Genomic DNA, 25,344 nt, shown 5'->3' with positions numbered 1-25,344 from the left:
ATTAGGTCTCGACAGATGCACTTTAAAAATGGGGAAATATTTTTTCCCCAGGGGCTCATACACCAAAACCTTGGATGCCATGGGAAGAACAAATGTGGGATCACTACACTGTCAATTTTAGTTCAAGTGCGGAATTAAACTGTTAATAGCAGCAAGCTGTACGTTTCCATGGCTCTTGCATCCTCCAGCCACAACAGATTAGAAATGATTTGAGGGAAAACATCCTCTTGAGCTTAGCATTTTTAAGTGCAATTTGACTATCATTACAGTATAAGACTACATTAAATGGTACTCTTGATTAAAATACCAAAGTATTTTAGGTTGCAAAAACATAAGATACCCATTAACCATGGTTAGAAAAAGAAGAGTTCCAATCTTATTGTAACCTAAGGCCCTATTTATAATCTGACAGGTACATGGTGGATTCTGATTGGTTCCTATGGGTACTGCACTTTACATTTTTAATGTCTGAAAATAATTAGCTGTAGGTTTTTGGCCAAATATTTGCTCAGAAATATATCTTGTAAGGTTAAGTGGTTGGTTGAAGCAGCATTATAGGATTTGGACAGGATGATTATATTTTGTCAGTTCATCTGTACCCTGTACTGCGTCTCAGTCTTCGTCTTGAATGCCAGCATTCTCTTATCTTCTCATCCTCTGTGCCAGCAGCAGCCTGTATCAGTTCTGTAGTTGCAATTAACGCTGACCCACATGTCAGTGGGCCATAAATTAATTTTTGTCTTTTATGTTTAGTGAAATTTCATCTGTGTAATCCTCTTCTCTATGCCTCTGTATTCGCATTACAGTTTGACTCTTCTGGCCCTGACTGTGCTGGGCAACCCTCTGTATATAGAATAATGTGCATATGTAATATACCTCATTGCTTAGAAATGTATATTCTATACAGATCACTGTATACAGATATGGCTCCAAAGGCCTGGACTGCAATAAACATCAGGGAGATTTCCTTGTGTGTTCATTATTTTTTACCTCCTTTCTTATTCTACTGATCTCATCCCCAGAGAAGCCAAGAATACCAAACCAAGAACAGGAAAACAAAACATTTAATGAGACTAAAACATGGTGGAAGAAATATTTACATTGCAGGATTATAGAAGAGTTTGTTAGGATTCCTCTTCATTAATGAGCATGTTGGGAATTCCTCTTGTAATGGGAAATTCTGTTCCAGATTCTGGGCACTTTAGTGCACCTTCAATGATTTCAACCTAGTAAGAGACAAAGCACAAGAAATCTAAAATATGAAAAAATTAGATACTCACTGCCATAATATGTACCAATTGTTTTACCTTACCTCCAGTAACACATGATGAACTTTTTTCAGGAACTCCTCATCATTTTCAAATCCAGACAGAAGCTCTCGAGGTAGGTCAGACCCATGTCCAAGCTGTGTGAAAAAAAAAAAAAAATGTATATTATATTATATTTTATATATATATATATATATATATTTTATATATATATATATATATATATATATATATATATATATATATATATATATATATATATATATATATATATATATATATATATATATATATATATATACATATACATACACATACATACATACACCTCCAAAAAAAAAAAAAAAAAACGGAACACTTTTTAATCAGTATGGCATCAAGTCAGTTAAAGGAGTTGTAAAGTCAGGTTTTTTTATCTTAATGCATTCTATGCATTAAAATAAAAAGCCTGTGTATATTAGCCTCCCCAGCACCCCCTAATACTCACCTGAACAGATCTCTGTCCAGCGATGTCCACGACTCTCCCTCTCGATTGGCTGAGACAACAGCGGCGCCACTGGCTCCCATGGCTGTCAAAATCAGCCAGCCAATCGGGAGAGGGGCCGAGCAGCAGATCCGTGTCTGAATGGACAGACAGAGCTGCAGCTCGGCTGCCCCCATAGCAAGCTGCTAGCTGTGGGGGCACTCAACTGAAGAGAGGGGCCAGGAGCTGCAAAGAGGGACCTGAGAAGAGGATCTGGGCTGCTCCCAGCAAATCCACTGCAACAGAGCAGGTAAGTAGAAGAGGTTTGTTGTTTTAAAAAAAAAAAAACAAGATTTTACAATCACTTTATATAGCAGAAGAGGTTGTTAATCAGTTTCAGCTGCTTTGGTGTTTATTAAATTAACAACAGGTGCATTAGATGGGCAACAATGAAACGACCTTCAAAACAGGAATGGTTTTACAGGTTTTGGCCACTGACATTTTTCCCTACTCATCTTTTCGGACTGTTTTTCACTAGTTTTGCATTTGGTTAGGGTCAGTGTCACTCACTACTGCTAACATGAAGCAATACCTGGATCCTATAGAGATTGCACAGGCAGTTCAACTCCTCCAGGATGGCACATCAATATGTGCCATTGCCAGAAGGTTTGCTGTGTCTCCCAGCACAGTCTCAAGAGCATGAAGGAGATTCCAGGAGACAGGCAATTACTCTAGGAGAGCTGGACAGGGCTGTAGAAGGTCCTTAACCCATCAGCAGGACTGGTATCTGCTCCTTTGTGCAAGGAGGAACAGGATGAGCACTGCCAGAGCCCTACAAAAAAGACCTCCAACAGGCCACTGGTGGGAATGTCTCTGACCAAACAATCAGAAACAGACTTCATGAGGGTGGCCAGCAGGCCTGACGTCCTCTAGTGGGCCGTATCTGGCGCTGTGGAGCTCGATTGGCATTTGCTATTGAACACCAGAATTGGTGAAACAGATGAGAGCAGGTTCACCCTGAGCACGTGACAGACGTGAAAGGGTCTGGAGAAGCCGTGGAGAACGTTATGCTGACTGCCATTAGGTATCGAGATAAAATCCTTGGACCCATTGTCAGACCCTACACTGGTGCAGTGGGTCCTGGGTTCCTCCTGGTGCACGACAATACCTGGCCTCATGTAGCGAGAGTATGTAGTCAGTTCCTGGAGGATGAAGGAATTGATAGCATTGGATGGCCCCCACATTCCCCTGGCCTAATTCCAAAAGAACACCTCTGGGACATTATGTTTCAGTCCATCCAACAACATCAGGTTGCACCTCAGTCTGTTCAGGAGCTCAGTGATGCCCTGGTCCAGATCTTGGAGGAAATACCCCAGGACATCATCCGTCATCTCATTCGGAGCATGCCCCGACATTGTCAGGCAAGCAAGCATACAAGCACGTGGGGGCCATACAAAATATTGAGTAGCATTTTGAGTTGCTGCAATAAAATTTCAGCAAAATGGACTAGCCTGCTTAATCATTTTTTCACTTTGATTTTTGCGGTGTCTTTAAATTCAGCCCTCTATAGCAGCCTTTTTTAACCACTGTGCCAAGGCACCCTGGGGTGCCTTGAGGTTTCTTAAAGCGGTAGTATCCCGCTTTTGGACACTTTTACCTACAGGTCAGCCTATAATAAGGCTTACCTGTAGGTACAAATAATATCTCCTAAACCGGCATGGTTTAGGAGATATTGACAGTGCATGCAGCCGCTCTCACGAGCGGCGCATGTGCTCTGAAGGTCCGGGGCGACCTTCAATTAATTTGCCGGGAGCTTGCTGGAAAGCGCGCGGGAGTGACGTCATCGCGGCTCCGGCCAATCATCGCGCCGGAGCCGTATCTTCCGGCCAAGCACCGGGTCGGAGCCGCCGAACCCGGAAGAGACGGCGAGGGATCATGGCAGCGCCGCAGCGATGTCCGGGGGTCCGTGTCGGGGCTTCGTTCTAAGGTAAGTTACACATAATGGGCTAGTATGCGATGCATACTAGCCCATTATGCCTTTGTCTTGCAGGTGTTTTTTTTCCAAGGGTTTACAACCGCTTTAAAGGGGTGCCTTGGCAAAATGCTTAAAATTTGATCAAAAATTGTACACAAACCAGCAGGTGGATGAAGCCTGCCTCTTAATTACACAAAGCCACAGGTTTTCATTATGCAACCCTCACGACTTTCTAGACAATGGCATCCTAACAACCAATGACGTCATCAGTTGAGAAGGATGAAGTACCTCCACAGCATCCTGATTTGACCCTCCTGTGCTCCTATCCCTCAGCACTTGGGTGACATTGGCTGAGATAATTCAAGTGACGAGAAACATGAATACTAGTCAGTACCAGTGTGCAAAAGTAATTTGCTTTGAAAGATTAAATCACCGCTAACGTTGGGTGTCCTACGTGTGGATGTTGCTGCATTATGTAAAACTATTAGAGTTGTTTCTTACATTTTTAAATGGGGTTCCTCAAGACTGTCCATAATTTTAAAGGGTGCCTTGACTGAAAAAAGGTTGAGAAACACTGCTCTATAGGTTGGTCATTTTTTAATTTCCATCAAACGATGTGGCATTCTTTAGTTCCTAACATTACCCAGTCCATATCAGTATACATATCAAACATGATACTTTTCCAGCTGAGATCTGATGTGCTTTCAAAGTGTTCCTTTAATTTTTTTTAACAGTGTGTGTATAATATATATTAGTGTGTCCATTCAGTTGTATCAGACTTTCTGTGCACCATGTCACATGCACTTGACAGCCTTTCCAGTAAAAATGTCCTTGTCTTTTTTTTTCTCCTTTACTGGGTAGGCCACCAGGTCTTTCTTCAACTCTGCCCAATTACTGAAGCGTTTGACTAGCATGCAGAATGTGATCACACATGTGTGCAGCCAAGTACACACATACTAGGGCCAATTTGGACAAAAGCGAATAAGCCCACCGTGTCTTTAGAGCAAGAATGAAATCGTATTATTTGGGAGGACATCCACATAAAAACATGGAGAACATGCAAACTCCATGCAGATAGCGTCCTGGCCGACGTTTAAACCAAGGACCACAAAGCAAGACCTAAATGCTAAGGACTTAGGCTTCATGTACAAATAGCCTATTATGGTGGCGAGAAAACACGGCAAAATAGTTTTGCAGCTGGCGGCCAAAACGTTCCTATCCTTAACGCGATTCTTCAGCGTTCAGGAGAGGGAGGTTGACCCCCCCCCCCCACTGCCCCCTAACCGCAGCAGCTCCTAAACTATCCTAAAAGCCTATGTGTACATGGACACACAGGCTTATGGAGTTGAGTTTAGGAGCTTTGGCAAAAAATATGCCAAAAGCTCCTAAAACGCAAGTTTAGGGGTTGTAGTGTACGAAGCCTAAAAAGAACAGTGCCACCTATTATTCTGATTTCTGATGAAATGTGTGATACAATGATACAATGTGTAAAAAGTAGTTAATGTATCCTGTCCTGAAAGAAAAGAAACACAAATATCTAAAGCAATCCCCACCCCCCTTTTTTTTGGGGAGGGGGGATATTTTGCACTAGGGTTCATTGCTATTTGCGCTGCTGCAGCCGAAGAAAGAGTGCATGGTTTGCTTGCAGTTTTAATGGACTGAAGCATTGTTTCCTTCCCTTTCTCTAGGCTTTATTCCTCCCTTATTCCCCTCTACTCTCTTTTCTGGTTCCTCTTTCTTCTTGTTTTTACAGCTGCCATCCTCTGGGGTTGGTTGCAGGAGATGGACAACGCTGGGGGGCAACTGAGTAGGCCGTGGAATATTGTCTTTTTCCATTACCTTTTGAAATTATTGTATAGAGTTGATTGCAATGATCGAAACCCTGTAGGGGATGTTTAGGCTTGCTTTTGATTTCCTACGCCGATTTATAAAACCAATAAATACAGTGAAACAGAATGGGCCAAAGCAGCTGCTAGGAGGCACACACTTAAGGGCCACACACACTATAAGATTTTCTGAAGACGTTTTCCTTTAGATTTACCAAAACCAGATAATATGAGGTCAAACCTAAACTCTTTCAATCTGTATGCAATCTGGCAGGCCCTCGCACTATATAGAAAAGGCAAATCTGAAGGAAAAAGTCTTCAGAAAATCTTATAGTGTGTATCCAGCTTTAGTTTCCACACCATACTGCAAATGGTAAGATGGATGGGGGTTGACAGGACAGCAGTTTCTGTAGATAGGCCCCCTATGTCTCTGTATATATAATGTAAACCAAAAGCAACATTTGAAGAAAAAAAATAATAAGAGGAGCTATGGGACCTGGCAGAGATGCTTGCAGAGTGTCTGTACATGTGCGGGATCTCCAGTGCATATGCACATGCCCCAAAAGTCTGACCGTTTTCTTGCACAGGCTCCCATAACGTGTGCACGAATGCGCGACATCTCACAAACAGCTCCTAGGGTGGTACATTTCATGCATTATGTGATGGCACATGCCTCATGTGCCCAAGACCTGCAGTGTGTGTGCATGCACAGAGGAACTTATGTCATTTTAACCTAGGACGCATCAAGGCTGTGTACAAAATATAAAAAAAAGATTTTACTTTTAAAAAAAAAAAAATGTTTTTTCTAATAATTTGCAAGTAGATGGTGGCAGGAGAGTGGAACACAGAAAAATGGGTAAACCTTTGCTTTATAGGGTAAGTTCACCATTTCAAAAAAATAAATGCACGTCTTTTTGCAGGTAAAAAAATTGTGCTTTTTTTTTTTTTTTTATGAGGAGTCTGCAAAGCATTGCACCCATGATCAGCAGATTGTGGGTGCTATGCAGGGTGTGAAAGCTGTGTGCTCGTACCTCATATGGGAACTCAGTTACACACTGACAGGTCTTTCAATGAACTACAACAAGGCTAAACAGCGTCGCAGTAGTTCGAGAACTACGACCCGACAGGCGCCAACGATGTCGGTAGTTGTGGTTTGCCATTCACAGAACTTTAATTCTGCCAGCAGACATGGTGCTGGTGCGTTCATAACATGTTACACCCTGAGTATGGGTGTAATACGTTTATGAAATGTGAACTTATCCTATAATTACCTCCGGTTTTCTTATCCATCAACTAAATAACTATTTATGAACTGGCTGCAGTAATAGTACCATTATGTAAAAGTTTCACTATCCAGAACAATCTGAATCCGCCACACGTGTTGGTAAAACTACCGAAGCAGGCAGCAAGGAGTTTTTTTTTTTTTTTAATCGGTTTCAGCCCACTTTAGGGGGCAATACCACCATTATAGGTTTGTTAGGACTTCACTGAATTCCCCCCACTGACTTCTCTTTGTTCTGTACATATTGAGGGGAATTTATCAAAAGTAGAACAATCAGAATCTGGAGCCAGATTGATAAAATTCCCCCCAATGTATATCCTGCACCAAAAGTATCTGAAAAATAATGTGTGGATGTTTATGATAGCAGCAATACTCCTTTTATTGTCATTTTAAATTTTTGCTCTAGGACTGATCGCAATAAACCCAGATAGTATATAATAAATGGCAAATGTTTTAAACTGCATGCCTACAAAAAAAGCAGGTAGGCTGCTATTGAAACTAGCACTGAAAATGCTCATTACCTGGCTGTTTATGGCTTTTTTAAACAAACATGTTATACTGCCTTATGCAATGGTTTTGCACAGAGCAGCCCTGACCCTCCTTCTCTGGTCCCCCGCTGGCACTCCAGGCCCCTCCCCCCTGCCTACTCCAAAGCATTCTGAATCCGAGATGCTGCTCCGTGTGTCCATCCACACAGATTCTGCCCCCCCCCCCCGGTCTCACCTTATTAGCTCACTGGCTGTGATTGACCAATGGCTACCGCTGCTCTCAATAAAGAGGGAGAGACCCGGGAGAGCCAAGACTCTTGTGCACATTGCAGGATCGAAATGGGGCTCAGGTAAGTATTGTGGGGGCGGGGGGAGGCTACCGCACACAGAAGGTTTTATACCTTCATGCATAAAGTGCACAATAGTAAAAAGCCTAGAGCCCTCACAACCACTAATGCCCAGTACACACGATCTGAAAATCGGACGACTCTCCGTCCGTTTTTGTTTGGTTGCTAGGAACTCTCAATTATATCCGCAAATGGGAGAGGTTACTTAAGATACAAATTTTCTCGGACGAGGATTCAAAAGCTTCCGGTATGCGTAACCACGCTGTAGCGTGTGAGGGGAAATTATGTCTACTGCTCATGCGATGTCTACTGCTCACCATTTTTTTCGGACGAACAACATACTGATAATACGATTATCATATGATGTGTTATAATACGATCAAAATTTTTATGCTTGCACGACCGGTTAATATTGGGCGAACTGTCGTGATCGCCTCTCGTAAGCTGTGTACTAACGATCAGATTATCGTCCGATCCTTTCACAAGCGTTATTTTTCGTCCGATTTTCGGATCGTGTGTACGGGCCCTTACTCACAACAACTAGCCAGCAGGTGAAGTCAAACTCCTAACTTGGATACGGATCTGCCTGAAATTTGGGTAACTAGCATTTTTTGGACCGAAGAGTTCACCAACCGCATCCTACATTTTCCCCCAATACAGGTTTGTACTACTATATGTGGTTCCTATGTAGAACATGGATGCTCAAGCTGTAAACAGAAACCCCAAATGGGGAGTATGTTCCCAGGTTATTAGGGATGATGGTTAATCTACTGGGTCAGACTAGAAACTGCTGAGCTCCCAGAACTGTGACAAGCTGGCCCTTCTGTTTTACATGGAAATTAGGAGTAAGAAGAATATTGTCAAAGCTTCCTGCAAAACTCAGTAGTACTTTCATGACTAAAAGGAAGTCACTGGTAAACACTCCAAACCATCCATCGAAATATTAACTTGTGGTTGGAGGGGGAGAATATAGAAAATCCCCTATGGGTGGGACTTTAATGGCACCACAAAATAGTAAATGTGTAAAAAAGGATTTTTTATCTAATATAAATTCATAAAAACACTAATACATGAAATATATAGCAGCATACACAGATATAATACAGAAAAGAAGACATGGAGATACCAAGTATATAGCACCATGAGATACAGAGGGTTGACATCACCCAATGCGTTACGGGGCTGAAAAAGCTCCATCAGGGGTATGACTGAAGTTGGTAACCTATGTCAAAAAGGTGATGCATAAACAAAATCCATGTCATAAATAAAAGCAATACAGAGAAAAAAAAAAACCAAGGTACCAGAGGGGGTATGTCAGCACATCCTGCCCATCAGATATAGTAATTTTATACAAATTCACACGCACTGGAGTGTGCGAATAGGCTGTAAAATCGCCAGCCAGTGGTCTTGGATACTGGGGTCGAAGGAGAGCGCGAACACAGAGGATATAATCTAGCAGCAAATAGTGGTGTGTCTCCATACAAAGCAGGGAGCCACCACTTTTTGCTGCTAGATTACATCCTCTGGGTTCAGGAAATTTGGTAGGAAGCTGGGGGCTTCCAGATTCCAAAATATTAATGTCCCCCGCAATCCAACAGGCCAGAGTTGTTGGGGGGTGGGAAGGAAGCTCTTGTCCTCATCAACCTGGTAGTCTCCCCCCTTTCCTGGCCTGCCAGGCTGATCGATCGGCTAAGGGTCTGGTATGGATTTTAGGGGTGGACTTTACGCTTTTTTTTTTTGCATAAGGTCTCCCCAATCCTCATGCAAATTTTTTTTTCAGCTTTTGTTTACATTCTGCTGTTGGCGGGTAATTCTCCGATGACAGTAGGGGTGAGTTGTTCGTACGCTGGTGGGTGCCAGCTCCTAAAACAAATGCAAAAACAGACCATTTATGAGTTTACATCCATTTAGGTTCACTTCTGATTTTTAAGCGGGCAAAACAGAGACTTGTTCAGTTAAAAAAAAAAAAAAAAACAAACATAGACCTGAACGGATTTGGATGTTAATGAAGGATTTATCCATAGGACTGTATTGCTCCCCTTTTTTCATCCGCTAACGGATGGATGAAAAAATGGATGGATGGAACGCCCGTGTGAAAGGGGCCTTACAGCACTTGATTTTTTTCAGTTTGGTTATGATGCAAGACTAATCCCATTACAATAAATGACATTTTCAGGCTAAACAGAAATCTCCATATGTTTACGACCCTTCTAGGCACAAGACGAGAGGTCACACCTGCCACAGCTCACATTGAGGGCACGGTCACTCATCTCCACCATATACGGTGTTCAGTGTACTGCAATCTAACATTAGCCGAGGAGGGGAGCACAGAGGCGTCCAAAACCGAATAGGTTTTTTAATTTCAGGTGAATAGTTTTTTTTTCTCTTTATCATGGTCAGATGACCACAAAAGTAAATCAAACTAAAATAAACATTATTATTCTGTTGTAATAGCGAGTTCAAATTGAAAATGTTCAAAAAAAATATTGAACATAAAGCAAGTTCAAAGTGAGTCTTGTAAAAATGTGTAAACGTATTATATTCCAGGTGATCCCCATTCTCTAGTAATCCAGTCACCCAGTGCGACTTCCACTAGTGCCAGAAAAACACTTAAATTGCTAAGAATTAGAACCGCAAAAAAAAAAAGCATGTGTAGCACTGCCCCCTTGAGGGCTGCTGGATTTCACACTTACAATTAATAGTCTCACTTTCCTTCTTGGCTCGTTCAATAAACAGTCCAGGGGTATGTAGTAGTTTTTTGGTTTTATTGGTGAATCAGGGATGGGAGAAGGGAATAGTGGGATACCCTGAATTAGCTATGCACAGGATTTGAGGACTTTTAGCTCTTGGTACAGCCAGGCTGTTTATCCACCCTGCCACTGAGGTGAATTTAGCTTTAAGTCTTTTCCAGATGACTTGATGAACCAAGTTTATCTTTAGGACACTCTTCTTAGTATCCTCTTTCTTGGCTGCTGACACCCATCCACTGACTATCCTACTCCTGGTGTGGCCCCCCTCAGGTCAGGCCCCTTGAAACGATCCCCCCTGTACTCACGATACTGTTTTTCCAGGGTCTCCACGGTGTCTCCCCCCCTTAGTCAGCTCTCCTGGACCTCTGGGTTCAGCTCCGTTCTTCTGGCCCTCAGGACGACCTCCTGAGGCCACATGCCACTGCTACAGAGGAGGAGGCAGTCGCCACCCTCCCTCCAAGACTCTGCTCACCAGCCAAAGACCCCACAGCACATGTGCTCCTGGCTTTTTAACAGTATCCCAGAATGCACCGAGACAGTCTGTCTCTGCCAATCACCAGGACTGTATCAAAGCCTATGCATCCATTGGTCAAGTTTCCTCCCACTGTCCAAAATGCCTCCCTATTGGACCCGTGTGAAACACTCTCTAGACAGAATGAATTGCATAATACTGAGCACAATGAGCAGACCTCACTAACAGATCCTGATCTCTAATAAGCAGAGAGCAATATAGGTTTGCCTGCAGCTCCTCCTATAGGCAGACAGAGCCAAAATCTATACTCGCTCACTAGCACCTACCTAGGAGGGTGCTACATATGTAACAGGATCCAGGTTGTGGGTATAAAGTCATCCTTATCTCACATTATCCGCCTCTATCCAAACCAAAAGGACCTTCTTTCAGAGTGTATATGGATCGTGACCAGAAAACTTACCTTTTCATAGTAAAAACAACAAAACATCCAATCCGAAGAAGTCACCAATACCAAAAAAAAAAAAGAAAAAATCTAATGGTGCAGTATTTATTGGTGAACCAGTGTAAAAACCATACAAACATAAAACAATTGTGCCTGATGCACTAACATAAAAAGCCGCCATTCCAACCAGAGAAGATGGCGGCAGGACCTCAGGCACAAAACATACATGAATAGCAAGCTTGCACTTACATACAGTGCTGGCAATCTGAAGCAGAGTAGTGACCAGGACCTTAGGCGTTGTACAAGAATAAACTTCTACAGCTTTTTCATGCACACACGCATCATCAGGAGTATAGAAAGTTTTGCATGTATAAGGAAGCAGCGATTTATTTTAGCCCAAGAACATGGTAAACCAATTTCCACAGTCAGGACAGGTCCAAAATACTGCACCATAAGATTTTTTTCTCCTTTTGTTATTGGTGATTTATTGCTTTGGATGGAATGCGCTGAGTTGTTTTTACTTTGAAAAAGAATGTTTTCTGGTCACGATCCATATACCCCAATACACTCTGAAAGAAGGTCCCTTGGCTCAGATAGAGGTGGATAATGTGAGCTAAGCATGACTATATACCGCTGATGAGCTGGATCCTGTTACATGCGATTTTTGCTGTTTCGAATTCTTAGATTTAGGGAGTGCATTTTTCTGGCATTGGTGGAGGTCGCACTGGGAGACTGACCATCACAACACTTCCGGTGTTTTGAGTTTCCAATAATTGTGATAAGTGCTGCAATGTTTCTTTGTCACTGTTACTTTAGTGTTTTGTGAAACTGCACTAATTGCAAGCAGCTATATATTCACCAATAAGCGCGGACATCATTCGGTTATTATTCTGTCTTCTATCCAACCAGCAGATGGAGCTCCAGCTTCCTGTTGACATTCTAAGCTATCAGCCTTGAAAGGCTTCGGGAACCTTTTGTCATTCATTATATTACATTTTTATTTGTAAAATAAAGATTCTGTGTATTATTTACAGGGCTGAATTTTCATAATTGGATCCTGTTAGTGTACAACTTTTGGTGCCCAAAATAACACCCCTATGTTTGGATCACTGTTTTAACCACTTCCATACCACGCAAATGCCAGCATTCCTCTCCTCCATGTAAAAATCATCAATTTTTTTGCTAGAAAATTACTCAACCCCCAAACATTATATCAGGGCTTGACAAATTTTCCTGAAATCTAGGAGCCAGCTAAAAAAGTTAGGAGCCAGTTTTTTTTTTTTTTTTAAACTAACAACCAAGCTTTATTTAATAAAACGGATACTAAATTTACACATAAATACGACTAGAACCCCACTCTCCTCTAGCGCAATTGGATGAAAACAGACTGTCTGTCTCTTTCCATCCGATGCCATCTGATCCGATCCACGGGATGGATAGAAAATAGAACCACCATCAGTCTGCTTTTGGCGGACAGGATCAGATGGCGGCAGATTACTGCTCCATAGAGGAGAATGAAGGGTCCGATCAGGTCTGCCTGAAAAACTGACAGGCGGACCTGATCAGACAGCCCGTGTGAAAGGGGCCTTCGGCTGTGGCATGGCGATGAGAGGAAAAAAAAAAAAAAAAAAAAAAAGATTAATATATATATATATATATATATATATATATATATATATATATATATATATATATATATATATATATATATACATTTTTTTTTATAATAATAATTGGAAAAAATATATATATTTTTTTAATAATTAAAAAAAAAAAAAAGAAAAAAATATTATTTAGTTTTTACATTAAAAAAATAAATTTAAATTAATAATAAATAACCACACTCCCTGTCAAAGGTAACTAACTGGACAGGGAGATGGTAATGCATTGTGAACAAACAGTGGAAACAGTAATTACAACAGTCATTACTCCCGGCCACCACAAGAGGGCGCCAGTTCCCCATTGGAAGCCTCATCTCAAGTAGGCCGAAAAGCCGGGGCCTCAATTTTCGGACGGCCCGGAAGTCCGTGCACTCCGTGCGCGGAAGTCCATACAAAAATGACAGGACACCCTCTGCAGGGCACCCCCAGGCGCCAGGTCGCTAATTCTAGTCGCAAATGCGACCTGGCGCCCGGGTTTTGTCGAGGCCTGCATTATATACATATTTTTTTTAGCAGAGACCCTAGGGAATAAAATGGGCGTCATTTAAATTTTTAATGTCACATTGAAAAATTGCTGCGCAAAAACTAACGCGATTCTTTTGGGGGGGGGGGGTCACGTTAGTCCAATTTTTTTGTATAATGTGAAAGATGTTGCTACGTCAAGTAGATATCCAACATGTAACGTTTTAAAATTGCGCAATCTTCGGTACTTAAAAATCTCCATAGGCTACACTTTAACATTTTTTACAGGTTACCAGTTTAGAATTACAGAGGAGGTCTTGTGCTGGAATTATTGCTTTCGCACCAACGTTGGCTGCGATACCTCACCTGTGGTTTGAACGTTGTTTACATATGCGACCTATGTATGTGTTCGCTTCTTTGTGCAAAATGTGCAGGGATGGGGGTGCCTTAATTACTTTTTTTTTTTAAATTTTCCCTTTAAATTTTTTTTTGTTATCACTTTTATTACTATTACAAGGAACCATGGAATGTAAACATCCCTTGTAAATCGGAAAAGGGCATGACAGGTCCTCTTTATGATTGGGGTCTATAAAGCCCCTCCTGCCACCTGTAAAAACAATCAAGCGGCTGAACTGCTGCTGTGATTGCTCTGTTGGTGCAGGAAATCGCCGGCTGAAAAAGAGCATATCTGAATGCTGCAGGCATCATTCAGATATCCCCACTGAAAGCCCAGGACATCATAACGTACTGTGGTATGGAAGTGGTTAAACCAGGCAATTTGTGATGACTAACATCTGATCGTATACCTCGTTTGACCTTTCCATGCTCCAGCAAACAATGTGACTCCCTTCTAGATTTTGCAACAGTATGGACTTGACATCTGTTTGTCAAGTACTTTGTCTATGCTCTTTATTATTATGTACGCTTGAAAAAATGTCAATAAACAAAATAACATCCAATCAATAACCGGCCTAGAACACTTTGCGTTTCCTCTGTAAAGTTCATGAGGAATTTATTGCTGTACATGCATTTTAGTCACAGTCCCAGGAAATAGCACAATTTTCTGACAGTGTGAGGCGAGGAGTGCCGATAAACGACACTTCCTCATTTGCGACCGGCTGTGATTGGACACAGCCGGACATAGCCGATCACATGGGTAAAGGGCCAGGTCATTGGCTCTTTACCAAGATCGGGGTCGCGCCATGTCCTAGCAACGCGGCGCAGGCACGATCTGATGGCTGTTCTGATGCGCTGTCATAGGATGGCGTCCCAGAACAATAGCTGCACAGCTCCGCCGTCATTTGACAGTGGGCGGGCAGCAAGTGGTTAAAAAAGGTTTGACTGCAATATTTTAATCACGTGATTAAAGACCCCTCAACTCTAGTTGAATATTGATTAAAAATGCCCTTAAAGTTGTTGTAAACCCTTACATACTGTATACCCAGTGAAGTGGCTGGCCTCAGGTGATACACAGATTAAACAATTCCCCCTACATATGTTGTACATGATTATCTGCAGTCCTCTCTTCTCTATTCCACTCAAAGTCCAGAATTTATAGCTTGTCTGAGCTTTAACCTCTTGCCGACTGCCGCCCCACTATATATGGCGGCAGTCAGCCCCTCATAGGCAAAGTGACGTATGGGTACGTCACTAGCCTGTAAGGCTCTAGGGGGCGTGCCCCCGCTCAATGTTAAAAAAAATTTTGATTTTTACATTTTTTTTTGGGAATTGCATACAAGAAAAAAAAATTTGAAAAAATATTGTTATTTTTGCAAAATTGTCGCTCTTTTTTTGTTTATAGTGCATGATAAAAAAAAAAAAAAAAAAAAAAAAACCCACACACAGGTTATCTAATACCACCAAAGAAAGCTCTGTTTGTGGGGAAAAAAGGACGTAAATTTTGTTTGGGTACAGCATCGCACGACCACGCAATTGTCCGTTAAATCACGTAGTGCCAAATCGCAAAATAGGCCCTGGTCAGGAAGGGGGTAAAATCTTCCGGGGGTTAAGTGGTTAAGAAAAAAAAAGGGGGCAGAGAGCTGAAATTACACATTGCAGAGCTCGGTAAGGGGAGCTCTGAGAGCTGATTGGAGGGAAGGGAAAAACCCTCCTTCACACAGCACACAGGAACAGAGCTGAGGCTGTCAATAACAGGCTGTGTGCTGAAACGCCCTCCCCTGTCAGAAGGGACTCATGCTGATAGCAGAGGAAGTTGGCAGCAGACAGAAATGACTATTTAGTGCCATTAAAAGACAAAGTACACACTATAGAGGGATAGACTTTGTCCCTTTCATGTCTGAAGTTTATAGCCACTTTAAAGTGGAACTAAATCTAAGAATTTAACTTTTCTAAATCAGGAACATTAAAATCATGCTGTCAAGCCATCAACTTGCTGGTGTCATAACGAATCACATATGCACCATGGCAACTGCAGATCAAACAGAAGCAAACAAGCATACAAACTGCAGACCAAACAGAAAACTAGAGTTAAGACTTGCTGGTAACTTTTTCCAGGAGTCTTCCAGGACAGCCCATGAGAAAAGCACCTCCTCCAACAGCAACAGGAAACACATCCCCAATACACTTTAAAAGGCAGTCCCTCTGCTGAACTGGTCAGTTTTAAAACAAGAATCAAAAAAGGACAAAACCTTAAAGCATATACAAACATAAAATCAATCATTAACATAAGGGCAGGAACCTGGCTGTCCTGGAAGACTCCTGGAAACAGAGTTACCAGTAAGTCTAACTCTTGTTTTCCCCAATCATCTTCCAGGACATCCCATACGAGGATTATCAAGAACTTACTATACTGGGGGGGGGGGGGGGGGGTCAGTAAAAGTTCAAAGACCTCTACCACCCTTGGATCTACCATAATTATCACATATGGTGGACCCAGTTATCGTATATTTACAATAGAGACTAGCCCCAACAGACACTGCCTGGAATGACTAGGTCTGAACTATGGTGGAGATATAAAAACCCCCATCCTATATAATATATAAACATAACGATCTGCTACAAAGGCATATGTCTAGTGACTTTCCGCCACCTATATCCTTGTATAAGAAAGTGACAAAGCCATGTGCCTATAGACATACATTATCTCTTCAGGGACCCATGTTGATCTTCACTGTGTAACATGATATATACACAACAGCTTTGATATATGGCAACAGTGCTGATACCCCAAGCTACTGTGTCCTCACTGCCACCTGAAATGACTAAGCAGAAGGGGGTTGGCCTAAAATGCCGGCAGGACTACCGTACTTTAGGAATATTCTGGGATGCCCAAAATCGACTAGAACATGCCTCCAAATGCATCCCTCTTTCTGCTAATTGGAGCACATACATACCTAATTGCACATATACTGAACAAAATTATAAATGCAACACTTGTTTTTGCCCCCATCTTTCATAAGCTGAACTCAAAGATCTAAGAAAACCGGGATTCATCCGTGAAGAGAACACCTCTCCAAAGTGCCAGACGCCATCGAATGTGAGCATCTGCCCCCTCAATTCGGTTATGACAACGAACTGCAGTCAGGTCAAGTCCCTGATGAGGACGACGAGCATGCAGATGGGCTTCCCTGAGATGGTTTGTGATGGTTTCTGACAGATTGTGCAGAAATTCTTTGGTTATGCAAACCGATTGTTGCAGCAGCTGTCTGGTTGGGCTGGTCTCAGACAATCTTGGAGGTGAAGATGCTGGATGTGGAGGTCCTGGGCTGGTGTGGTTACACATGGTCTGTGGTTGGGAGGCCAGTTCGATGTACTGCTAAATTCTCTGAAATGCCTTTGGAGACGGCTTATAGTAGAGAAACGAACATTCAATTCACAGGCAACATGTGGAACAATCCTGCAGTCAGGATGCCAATTGCACGCTCCCTCAAAACTTGCGACATCTGTGGCATTGTGCTGTGTGATAAAACCGCACATTTTAGAGTGGCCGTTTATTGTTGCCAGTCTAAGGCACACCTGTGCAATAATCATGCTGTCTAATCAGCATCTTTATATGCCACACCTGTGAGGTGGATGAATTATCTCAGCAAAAGAGACGTGTTCATTAACACAGATTGACAGATTTGAGAGAAAAAACGGAATTTTTGTAAAATCTTACCTGTAAAATTCCTTTCTCTGAGTCCTCCGACAGTCGCCGCCTCTTCATATTCGTCACATATGGGGTATTAGACTTTGCTCCGAAGGAGTAGCTAGGCAACAGAATATGTTAACAATAAAGCTTTGACATATCCCACCCTCAAGGGGTGGTCCCCTCAGTCAATACCCTCCTACTTCCTGCAACCATATCTCAGTTTTAGTGGAATAGCAGTAGAGTATACATTCAAACCCCAAAAGAGGGGCGGGGGCGGCGACTGTCGGAGGACTCAGAGAAAGGAATTTTACAGGTAAGATTTTACAAAAATTCCGTTTTCTCTTACGTCCTCCGACAGTCGCCGCCTCTTCATATTCGTCACATATGGGGACGTCCCAAAGCAGTGCAAACATGAGGGGTGGGAAACGCATCCGCGCCGAAAGGCAACGCAGTCTCCACATCAAAGAAAGGAACCTTACCAAAGGAAGGAAACCAGCTGGGCAACAGCAAAAATAAGTGCTCAACAGGAGCAACAACCCAGGAAAAGACAAAAAACCAGGGGATACAAAACTTATCCCAACAGCCAGGAGTCCCCAACAAGGGACCCTAGGGAACAGCCGCACTAAGAACCTTGCGGCCAAAGGAAGCATCCGCCGATGCCTGAACATCTACTTTGTAGAATTTTGTGAAAGTGTGTACGGTCGACCAAGTCGCCGCCTTACACACCTGGGCTACAGAAGCCCCATGAGGACAGGCCCAAGACGTACTCAGAGATCTAGTAGAGTGCGCCTTCACAGGCACAGGGGGAACCTTCCCCTGCAAGGCATAGGCCTGTTCAATGGTCTGCCTGATCCATTTGGCAATGGTAGAGGCGGAAGCCGCCATGCCCTTCCGAGGACCCTCTGGAAGAACAAACAAGGAGTCCGTCTTTCGAAAAGACTCAGTCGATTTAAGGTAAACCCTAATCGCCCGAACAACATCCAGAGAATGCAATCTCACCTCCTTTGGATGTTTAGGCTTCGTGCACAACGAAGGCAAAACAATATCCTCGTTAAGATGGAATTCCGAAACTCGTTTCGGCAGAAAAGAAGGATTAGGTCGCAAGACCACCTTATCCAAATGAACAACCAGGTACGGAGACTTGCAGGACAAAGCCGCCAGTTCCGACACTCTGCGAGCCGAAGTGATCGCCACCAAAAAGGCGACCTTTTTGGACAACATAGACAACGAGATCTCCCTGATCTGTTCAAAAGGAGCACGTTGTAACACAGACAGGACTAGATTCAAGTCCCAAGGGGGCAAAGGATCCCTCCTAGGAGGAACCAGATGCCGCACACCCTGAATAAAAGTGCCAACCAAGGAGTTGGAAGCCACGGGACGTTGAAACAGAACGGCCAGCGCAGACACCTGACCCTTTATCGTAGCCAGCGCCAAACGCTGATCGACACCCGTCTGAAGGAGAGACAGCACACGGGAAACCGAGTACGTGCGGGGTGAAAACCCCCTGGACTCACACCAGGCAAAATAGGCCTTCCAAGTACGGTAATAAACCTTTCCCGAGGAAGACTTCCTCGCGTTGATCAAGGTATGAACAACCTCTGGAGAGAGACCCTTCTCCTTCAGGACCTCGGTCTCAACAGCCAGGCCGTCAAAGCCAGCGACTGTAAAGCAGGATGGTAAATCGGTCCTTGAGACAGTAGATCGTCCCGAAGAGGCAGACGCCAGGGGGCGTCGACCGCCAGATTCACGAGGTCTGCGTACCAGGACCGGCGAGGCCAGTCCGGTGCCACAAGAATCACCGTGCTGCGTTCCGAGTGTAACCTGCGAAGGAACCGGGACAGCAACTGAATCGGTGGAAACGCGTACATCAGCCTGTACTGATGCCACGGGGCCACTAACGCGTCCGACGCGTCTGCCCGAGGGTCGCGCGTCCTTGCCACGAACCTCTTCACCTTGTAGTTGAGGCGAGACGCGAACAGGTCCACATCTGGAAGACCCCACTTCGCGCACATCTGGAAGACAGCCGGGTGGAGAGACCATTCCCCCTGATCCAGGGTCTGGCGACTCAGATAGTCCGCCTGCCAGTTCTCCACTCCCGGAATGTGAACCGCCGTTATCGCCGGGACATGAGTCTCGGCCCAAGACAGAATGTCGGCCACTTCTCGAGCCGCTCGGGCACTCCTGGTGCCCCCTTGGTGGTTGATGTAGGCCACCGCCGTGGCATTGTCCGTCTGCACCCGAACCGGGCAGCCCTGCAGCCGGTCCGTCCAGCGATGAAGACAGAGCCTTATCGCACGCAATTCCAGAATGTTGATCGGGAGGGAAGACTCCCCCTCCGACCAGGTCCCCTGGGCGGACAGAACGCCCAGAACACCACCCCAGCCCGACAGGCTGGCATCCGTGGTGATTATCGTCCACGAGATCGGACGAAACGACTTGCCCCCGGACACCAACGGGGACTGGAGCCACCACAGAAGGTTTTCCCTGGTGCGATGACTCAACGAGATCTGAAGATCCAGAGATTGAGGTCGCCCGTCCCACTTGGACAAGATCTCCGCCTGGAGACCCCGCGTGTGAAACTGCGCGAAAGGAATCGCCTCGAAAGCCGAGACCATCAATCCCAGACATCTCATACACGTCCGCAGAGACGAGTTCGGAACGTCCCTGAGGGACCTGACTTCCCCCTGAAGAGTCCTGAGTTTGTCTTCCGGCAGGAAGACCTTCGCCTGCACCGAGTCCAGTATCATTCCCAGATAGGGAAGACGAACCGACGGACTCAGTGTCGACTTTGGAACATTTATCGTCCAACCGAACTCCTGCAGAGTTTGCATCGTGACAGACAGGTCCTTCTCCAGACCCTGACTGGTCGCAGACCGAATCAGAATGTCGTCCAGATACCCCAGGACAGAAATGCCCTGGGCTCTCAATAATGCCAGAACCGGTGCAAGCACCTTGGTGAAGACCCGCGGAGCCGAGGCGAGCCCAAAGGGCAACGCCACGAACTGGTAGTGATCCTCCGCAATGGCAAATCGAAGGTATCTCTGATGACCCTCGAATATGGGGATGTGAAGATACGCATCCATCAAATCGATGGAGGCCATGAATTCCCCCGGAACCAGGGCAGCCACCACCGAGCGCAGGGATTCCATGCGGAACTTGCGAACCCGCACAGAGCGGTTCAGAGCTTTCAAGTCCAGAATCGGACGAACCTTGCCCTCCTTTCTGGGCACGGTGAACAGATTGGAATAAAACCCCCGAAATCTGTCCCGATGAGGCACCGGAACCACCACTCCCTGAGCCCTCAGGTCCCGCACCGCCAGGTGCAGATCCCGCAGGCGCTCTGGAGACAGTTGTAGATTTGAGGGAAAAAATCTGCTCTCTGGCCGAGAGAGAAACTCGATCTTGTAACCAGATCGAACGATTTCCAGAACCCATCTGTCCCGCACACGGGCCAACCAGGGCTGAAGAAAACCGAGCAAGCGTCCCCCCACCCCAAAACTGGGTGAGGGCGCCCCTTCAGGCCGAACTGTTATGGGCCGCAGGTCCGGATTGGCCGGACTTCTGTTTCCCAGACCAGGGTTTCTTCTGAGAGCCCTGGCCCTTGAACGGTTTGCCCTTGTAGTGCGGCCGAAAGGCACGAAAGGACCCCTGAGGGGGCCGAAAATGAGCATGCTTCTTCCCAGAAGCCCCCTTAGCCTTGGGGAAATGGGGCAAGAGAGTGCTCTTACCCCCGGTAATCCCCTTAATCAACACATCCAGGGACTCCCCAAAAAGGCGAGACCCATCATAAGGCAGATTGGCTAAGGTCTTACGTGAAGATTGGTCCACCGACCAACATTTCAACCAAACCAGGCGGCGAGACAACACCGCCACGCTGTGCACACGTGCAGCCAACGGAACCAGGTCCAGGTCCGCATCACACAGATACATGACACCCTGGTGGATCTGATCCACCATATCCAGGGTCGCCGCCGAGGCCGAATCGGCCACTAGGACGTGCCTAAGCATCTGCGTCCAACTTGCGATCGCCTGGGCCGCCATGAGAGAAGCAAACAGAGCCTTAAGCATAGAACCCGTAACAGAATAAGTATGACGGGCAAGAGACTCCAGTCTCCTATCCGTGGCATCACGGAAAACAGGGGATCCCTCTGCAGGGATCGCAGTGGCTTTGTTCAAAACCGCAATAGCATGATCCACTGGCGGAGGCACACACCACCGTTCATCAGTGGCAGGCGAGAAAGGATAACGCAGCTTAAATTTACTTGGTACCGCAAAAGGCTTGCGCAAATCGCGCCATTGGTCCTTAACAGCGCGCTGAAAATCAGCATTGCAGGGAAAAACCTGCGGCGTCCTGCGTTTTCTCTGCGTCCCATAAGCCGCCAAGGCAGCTGGGGGACACACCTCGTCCTGCAAACGTAGCGTCTGCTTAATGGAAGCAATCAACTCATCCATGATTGCAAGCTCTTCAGGCGAGCCAGGGGGAGAATTATCAACCCCCTCAACTTCAGCCTCTACCTCAGACCCCACTAGATCAAGAGAGGAGCGGGACCCCGATAGGGGGGTCCCCGCCAGAACAGCCCCATCACCTTCACCCTCAGAATCAGAGGACAGAGCAACTCTGGGCCGTTTAGTAGATTGAGCAGCCACCAGCATTTGCACCTGTGCAGCAAGGCCAGCCACAATAGTGGCCAAATCCCCCCCTGGGGGGGAAACAGCGGTCCCCTGGCTTTCCACCAATACTGTGGGAAACTTGCCCTCCTGAGAATCCATTGCCCCTGTATGCCAGACAACCAAGGGTTAACTGCCCCCTTACAGCAAGCGCGGCAAGCGCAGCCCACCGCACCACACTCAGGCACAATGAGACCCCCACAGGGAATATACAGACTGAAGACAGGCAATGGAACACAGGAATAGAAGGATAAAACCTGAGGAGACTCCGCTGCTGCTGCTGCCTCGATCGGTGCTTCCAGGAGAGAGGAAGTGATGCTGCCAGGGCGCTCTATGTAAGCCTATGGAGGCTACAAGAAAATGGCCGCCGTGCATGTAAACCATGCGGCCGGAGCGGGCGCCGGTAAAATGGCGCCGTTTGGCGCCGAAATCGCCGCTCCACAGTGCATAAAATCACACACAATATTATCCCATAATATGGATACATGTTAGATCGCCGCAGCGATCGCTGTATATGCCCCAACATGCCATTAAAAACATGCCCCACAGCACACAGCTCCTCACACTGCCCAGCCTGACATACTCAGTGTCATACAGCTCCCCCCCCCCTTGCAGCCCACAGCATGCAGCCGAGATATAGGGAGACAAGCAGTGTGATTAAAGGCAGGTTACACAGTCCCAGACTGAGACCCCCCCCAGACAGACAGGTCCCCACATAGATACACTTACCTCACATGGCGTGGGGAACCCGCACAGGCGAACAAGCCGCTGCACATGAGGCAGGGAGAGTCGCAATTCAAGACGCACACAATGGCGGTTCAGAAACCGCACAGCGTCCGGTGAGGTAGCCACCTCACCAATCATCCCTGCACCGAACAGGGATGGGTCGTTCACCGTGCCAGGAGCGTTACCTGGCTGAACGCTCGATGGCAGACTGGGAAGCCACTGACCCACGACCTGCGACCAGGGGGATCAGCCCGAGACCCAGTCCGCATGATCCTCTTCGTCCGAAGAGCTAACTAATGCTGACAAAAATAACAGCTAAGTAAAGGTAGAGAGAAAACTCAAACAAAATATCAAAAAGAAGAAAGAGTCTGGGACAAAAAGTCCCAGCACAGAGAGAGCCAGCCACTCCTGACAAGCTAGACATTAAAACTGAGATATGGTTGCAGGAAGTAGGAGGGTATTGACTGAGGGGACCACCCCTTGAGGGTGGGATATGTTAAAGCTTTATTGTTAACATATTCTGTTGCCTAGCTACTCCTTCGGAGCAAAGTCTAATACCCCATATGTGACGAATATGAAGAGGCGGCGACTGTCGGAGGACGTAAGAGAAAGGCCTTTTGTGTACATAGAAAAAGTCTTAGATCTTTGAGTTTAGCTCATGAAAAATGGGGGCAAAAACAAGTGTTGCGTTTAAAATTTTGTTCAGTGTATTTTTTGATGCCTGCAACCATTACCACCTCACTTACTGCGATCATTGCTAAAGATGAGGAGGCGCTGCTGCTGGCTGTTTATCAGAGCCTTATGTGAAGCGGCAGAAGGTACGCAACCAAGTTGCCGTCTTTAGGTTCTGCCTTTGCCAGCTATGGCTTTTAGTACCACTTGCATACTTGGAAAACATACAGGACTCTGATGGCATGGTTGGATCTGAACACAATGTCCCCAGGGCTGCCAGGTAGAAGTGCCAACCACCAACCTGGCTGTCCTGGAAGACTCCTGGAAGTTACCAGTAAGTCTAAAGCCTAGTACACACACAATGATTATCGGCCGACCGATCGTCCGTCTTTTGTCCAGAGTGTCCGTCTTTTGGTGTTTTGTTGGTTGGAATGTGCCTGGACTGCACACAAGTTTTCTCGCCTGACAAAATTCTACTTCAGAAGTGATGTCATGTGTTGGATTGCTTTCTTTCTTCTCTGAGCATGCCCAGTCTTGCGCATTAGATTTTTCCCTGTCGAAATCTGTACTGACTGCATGAAAATCGGACGTGTTTTGACGGCAGACAAAAATTTTATAGCCTGCACACCAGATTTTTTTCGGCCGAAAAGTCGGAGTCGGTTGTTGGAAGCATCATACTAACAAGCCGAAAATCGGCAGATCAGTCGGACAAAAATTCCCTGCCGATTTTCGACGCGTGTGTACGAGGCTTAACTCTAGTTTTCCCCAATCGTCTTCCAGGACAGCCCATGAGAGGATTATCAAAAACTTACGATATTGGGGGGGGGGGGGGGGGTCAGTAAAAGTCCAAAGACCTCTATCACCCTTGGAATTACTATAATTATCAGATATGGTGGACCCAGTTATCGTAAATTCTCAATAGAAACTAGCCCCAACAGACACTGCATGGAATGACTAGGTCTGAACTATGGTGGAGATATAAAAAACACCATCGTAAAGAGAATATAAACATAACGATCTGCTACAAAGGCATATGTCTAGTGACTTTCTGCCGCCTATATCCTTGTATATGAATGTGACAAAGCCCCGTGCCTATAGACATACATTATCCCTTCAGGGACCCATGTTACCTTTACGGCACAGGGCTCTGAAGGAACAGCACGGGTAAGTTTAGGAGATATTTACAGTACCTATAGGTAAGCCTATAATAAGGCTTACCTATAGGTACAATTATAAAAGTGTCGGTTTAAAACCTCTAAGTACCATGCATGACCTGCAAAATGGACTTCGGATTGCAAATGTAAAATTTGTTGCAACACTCCACACTAAGTAAAGCAAAAAAGACAAGACATTCCAAAAAATGCCTTAAAACACTGGAGAAACAGAGTTTCTACCCATGTGCAAGGAAGCTATGAAGAGGGAACCAAGATGGACATATCCTTGTATTGCTAAAATGAGAGCCAGAAAGTCTGGGAGAGACCAGCCCTGTATGTACTATGTATATCTAAATAGTCCTTAATGGACTTTTTTTTTTTATATGGTATCTCCCATAGATAAAGTTTGTTTTTAAAGAGTATAAAACGCATTAATAATTCCAAAATTGTATACATAAACATAGAAAAAAAAAAACACGGGCAAAGTAAAGCCCATAACATTGTACACGAAACATCAAAACGTGGAAAAGCAACTAATCATTCAGAAAATGCCAACATGTTTCGTGGTATATATATTCCGCTTCTTCAGGGCTTTTTG

The 25,344-nt window shown here is 45.1% G+C and overlaps 1 protein-coding gene across 1 annotated transcript in view; it reads right to left on the bottom strand.

The window, feature by feature from the left end:
- Positions 1–1,053: 1,053 nt before the first annotated feature.
- Positions 1,054–25,344, bottom strand: part of TRMT112 (tRNA methyltransferase activator subunit 11-2) — a 34,350-nt gene continuing 10,059 nt past the window's right edge. Inside the window, exons 3-4 of the mRNA XM_082270822.1 lie at positions 1,313–1,405; positions 1,054–1,226 (exon numbers count right to left, since the gene is read on the bottom strand). Of these exons, the coding sequence (XP_082126948.1) occupies positions 1,125–1,226; positions 1,313–1,405 (195 nt within the window). The 3' untranslated portion in view covers positions 1,054–1,124. The remainder of the gene's footprint in view (positions 1,227–1,312; positions 1,406–25,344) is intronic.

This window comes from Pelophylax lessonae, assembly GCF_965119305.1.
Source record: "Pelophylax lessonae genome assembly, chromosome: 10".
Taxonomy (NCBI): domain Eukaryota; kingdom Metazoa; phylum Chordata; class Amphibia; order Anura; family Ranidae; genus Pelophylax; species Pelophylax lessonae.
The sequence above is the reverse complement of the archived record's forward strand: the minus strand, read 5'-3'. Positions and strand labels throughout refer to the sequence as shown.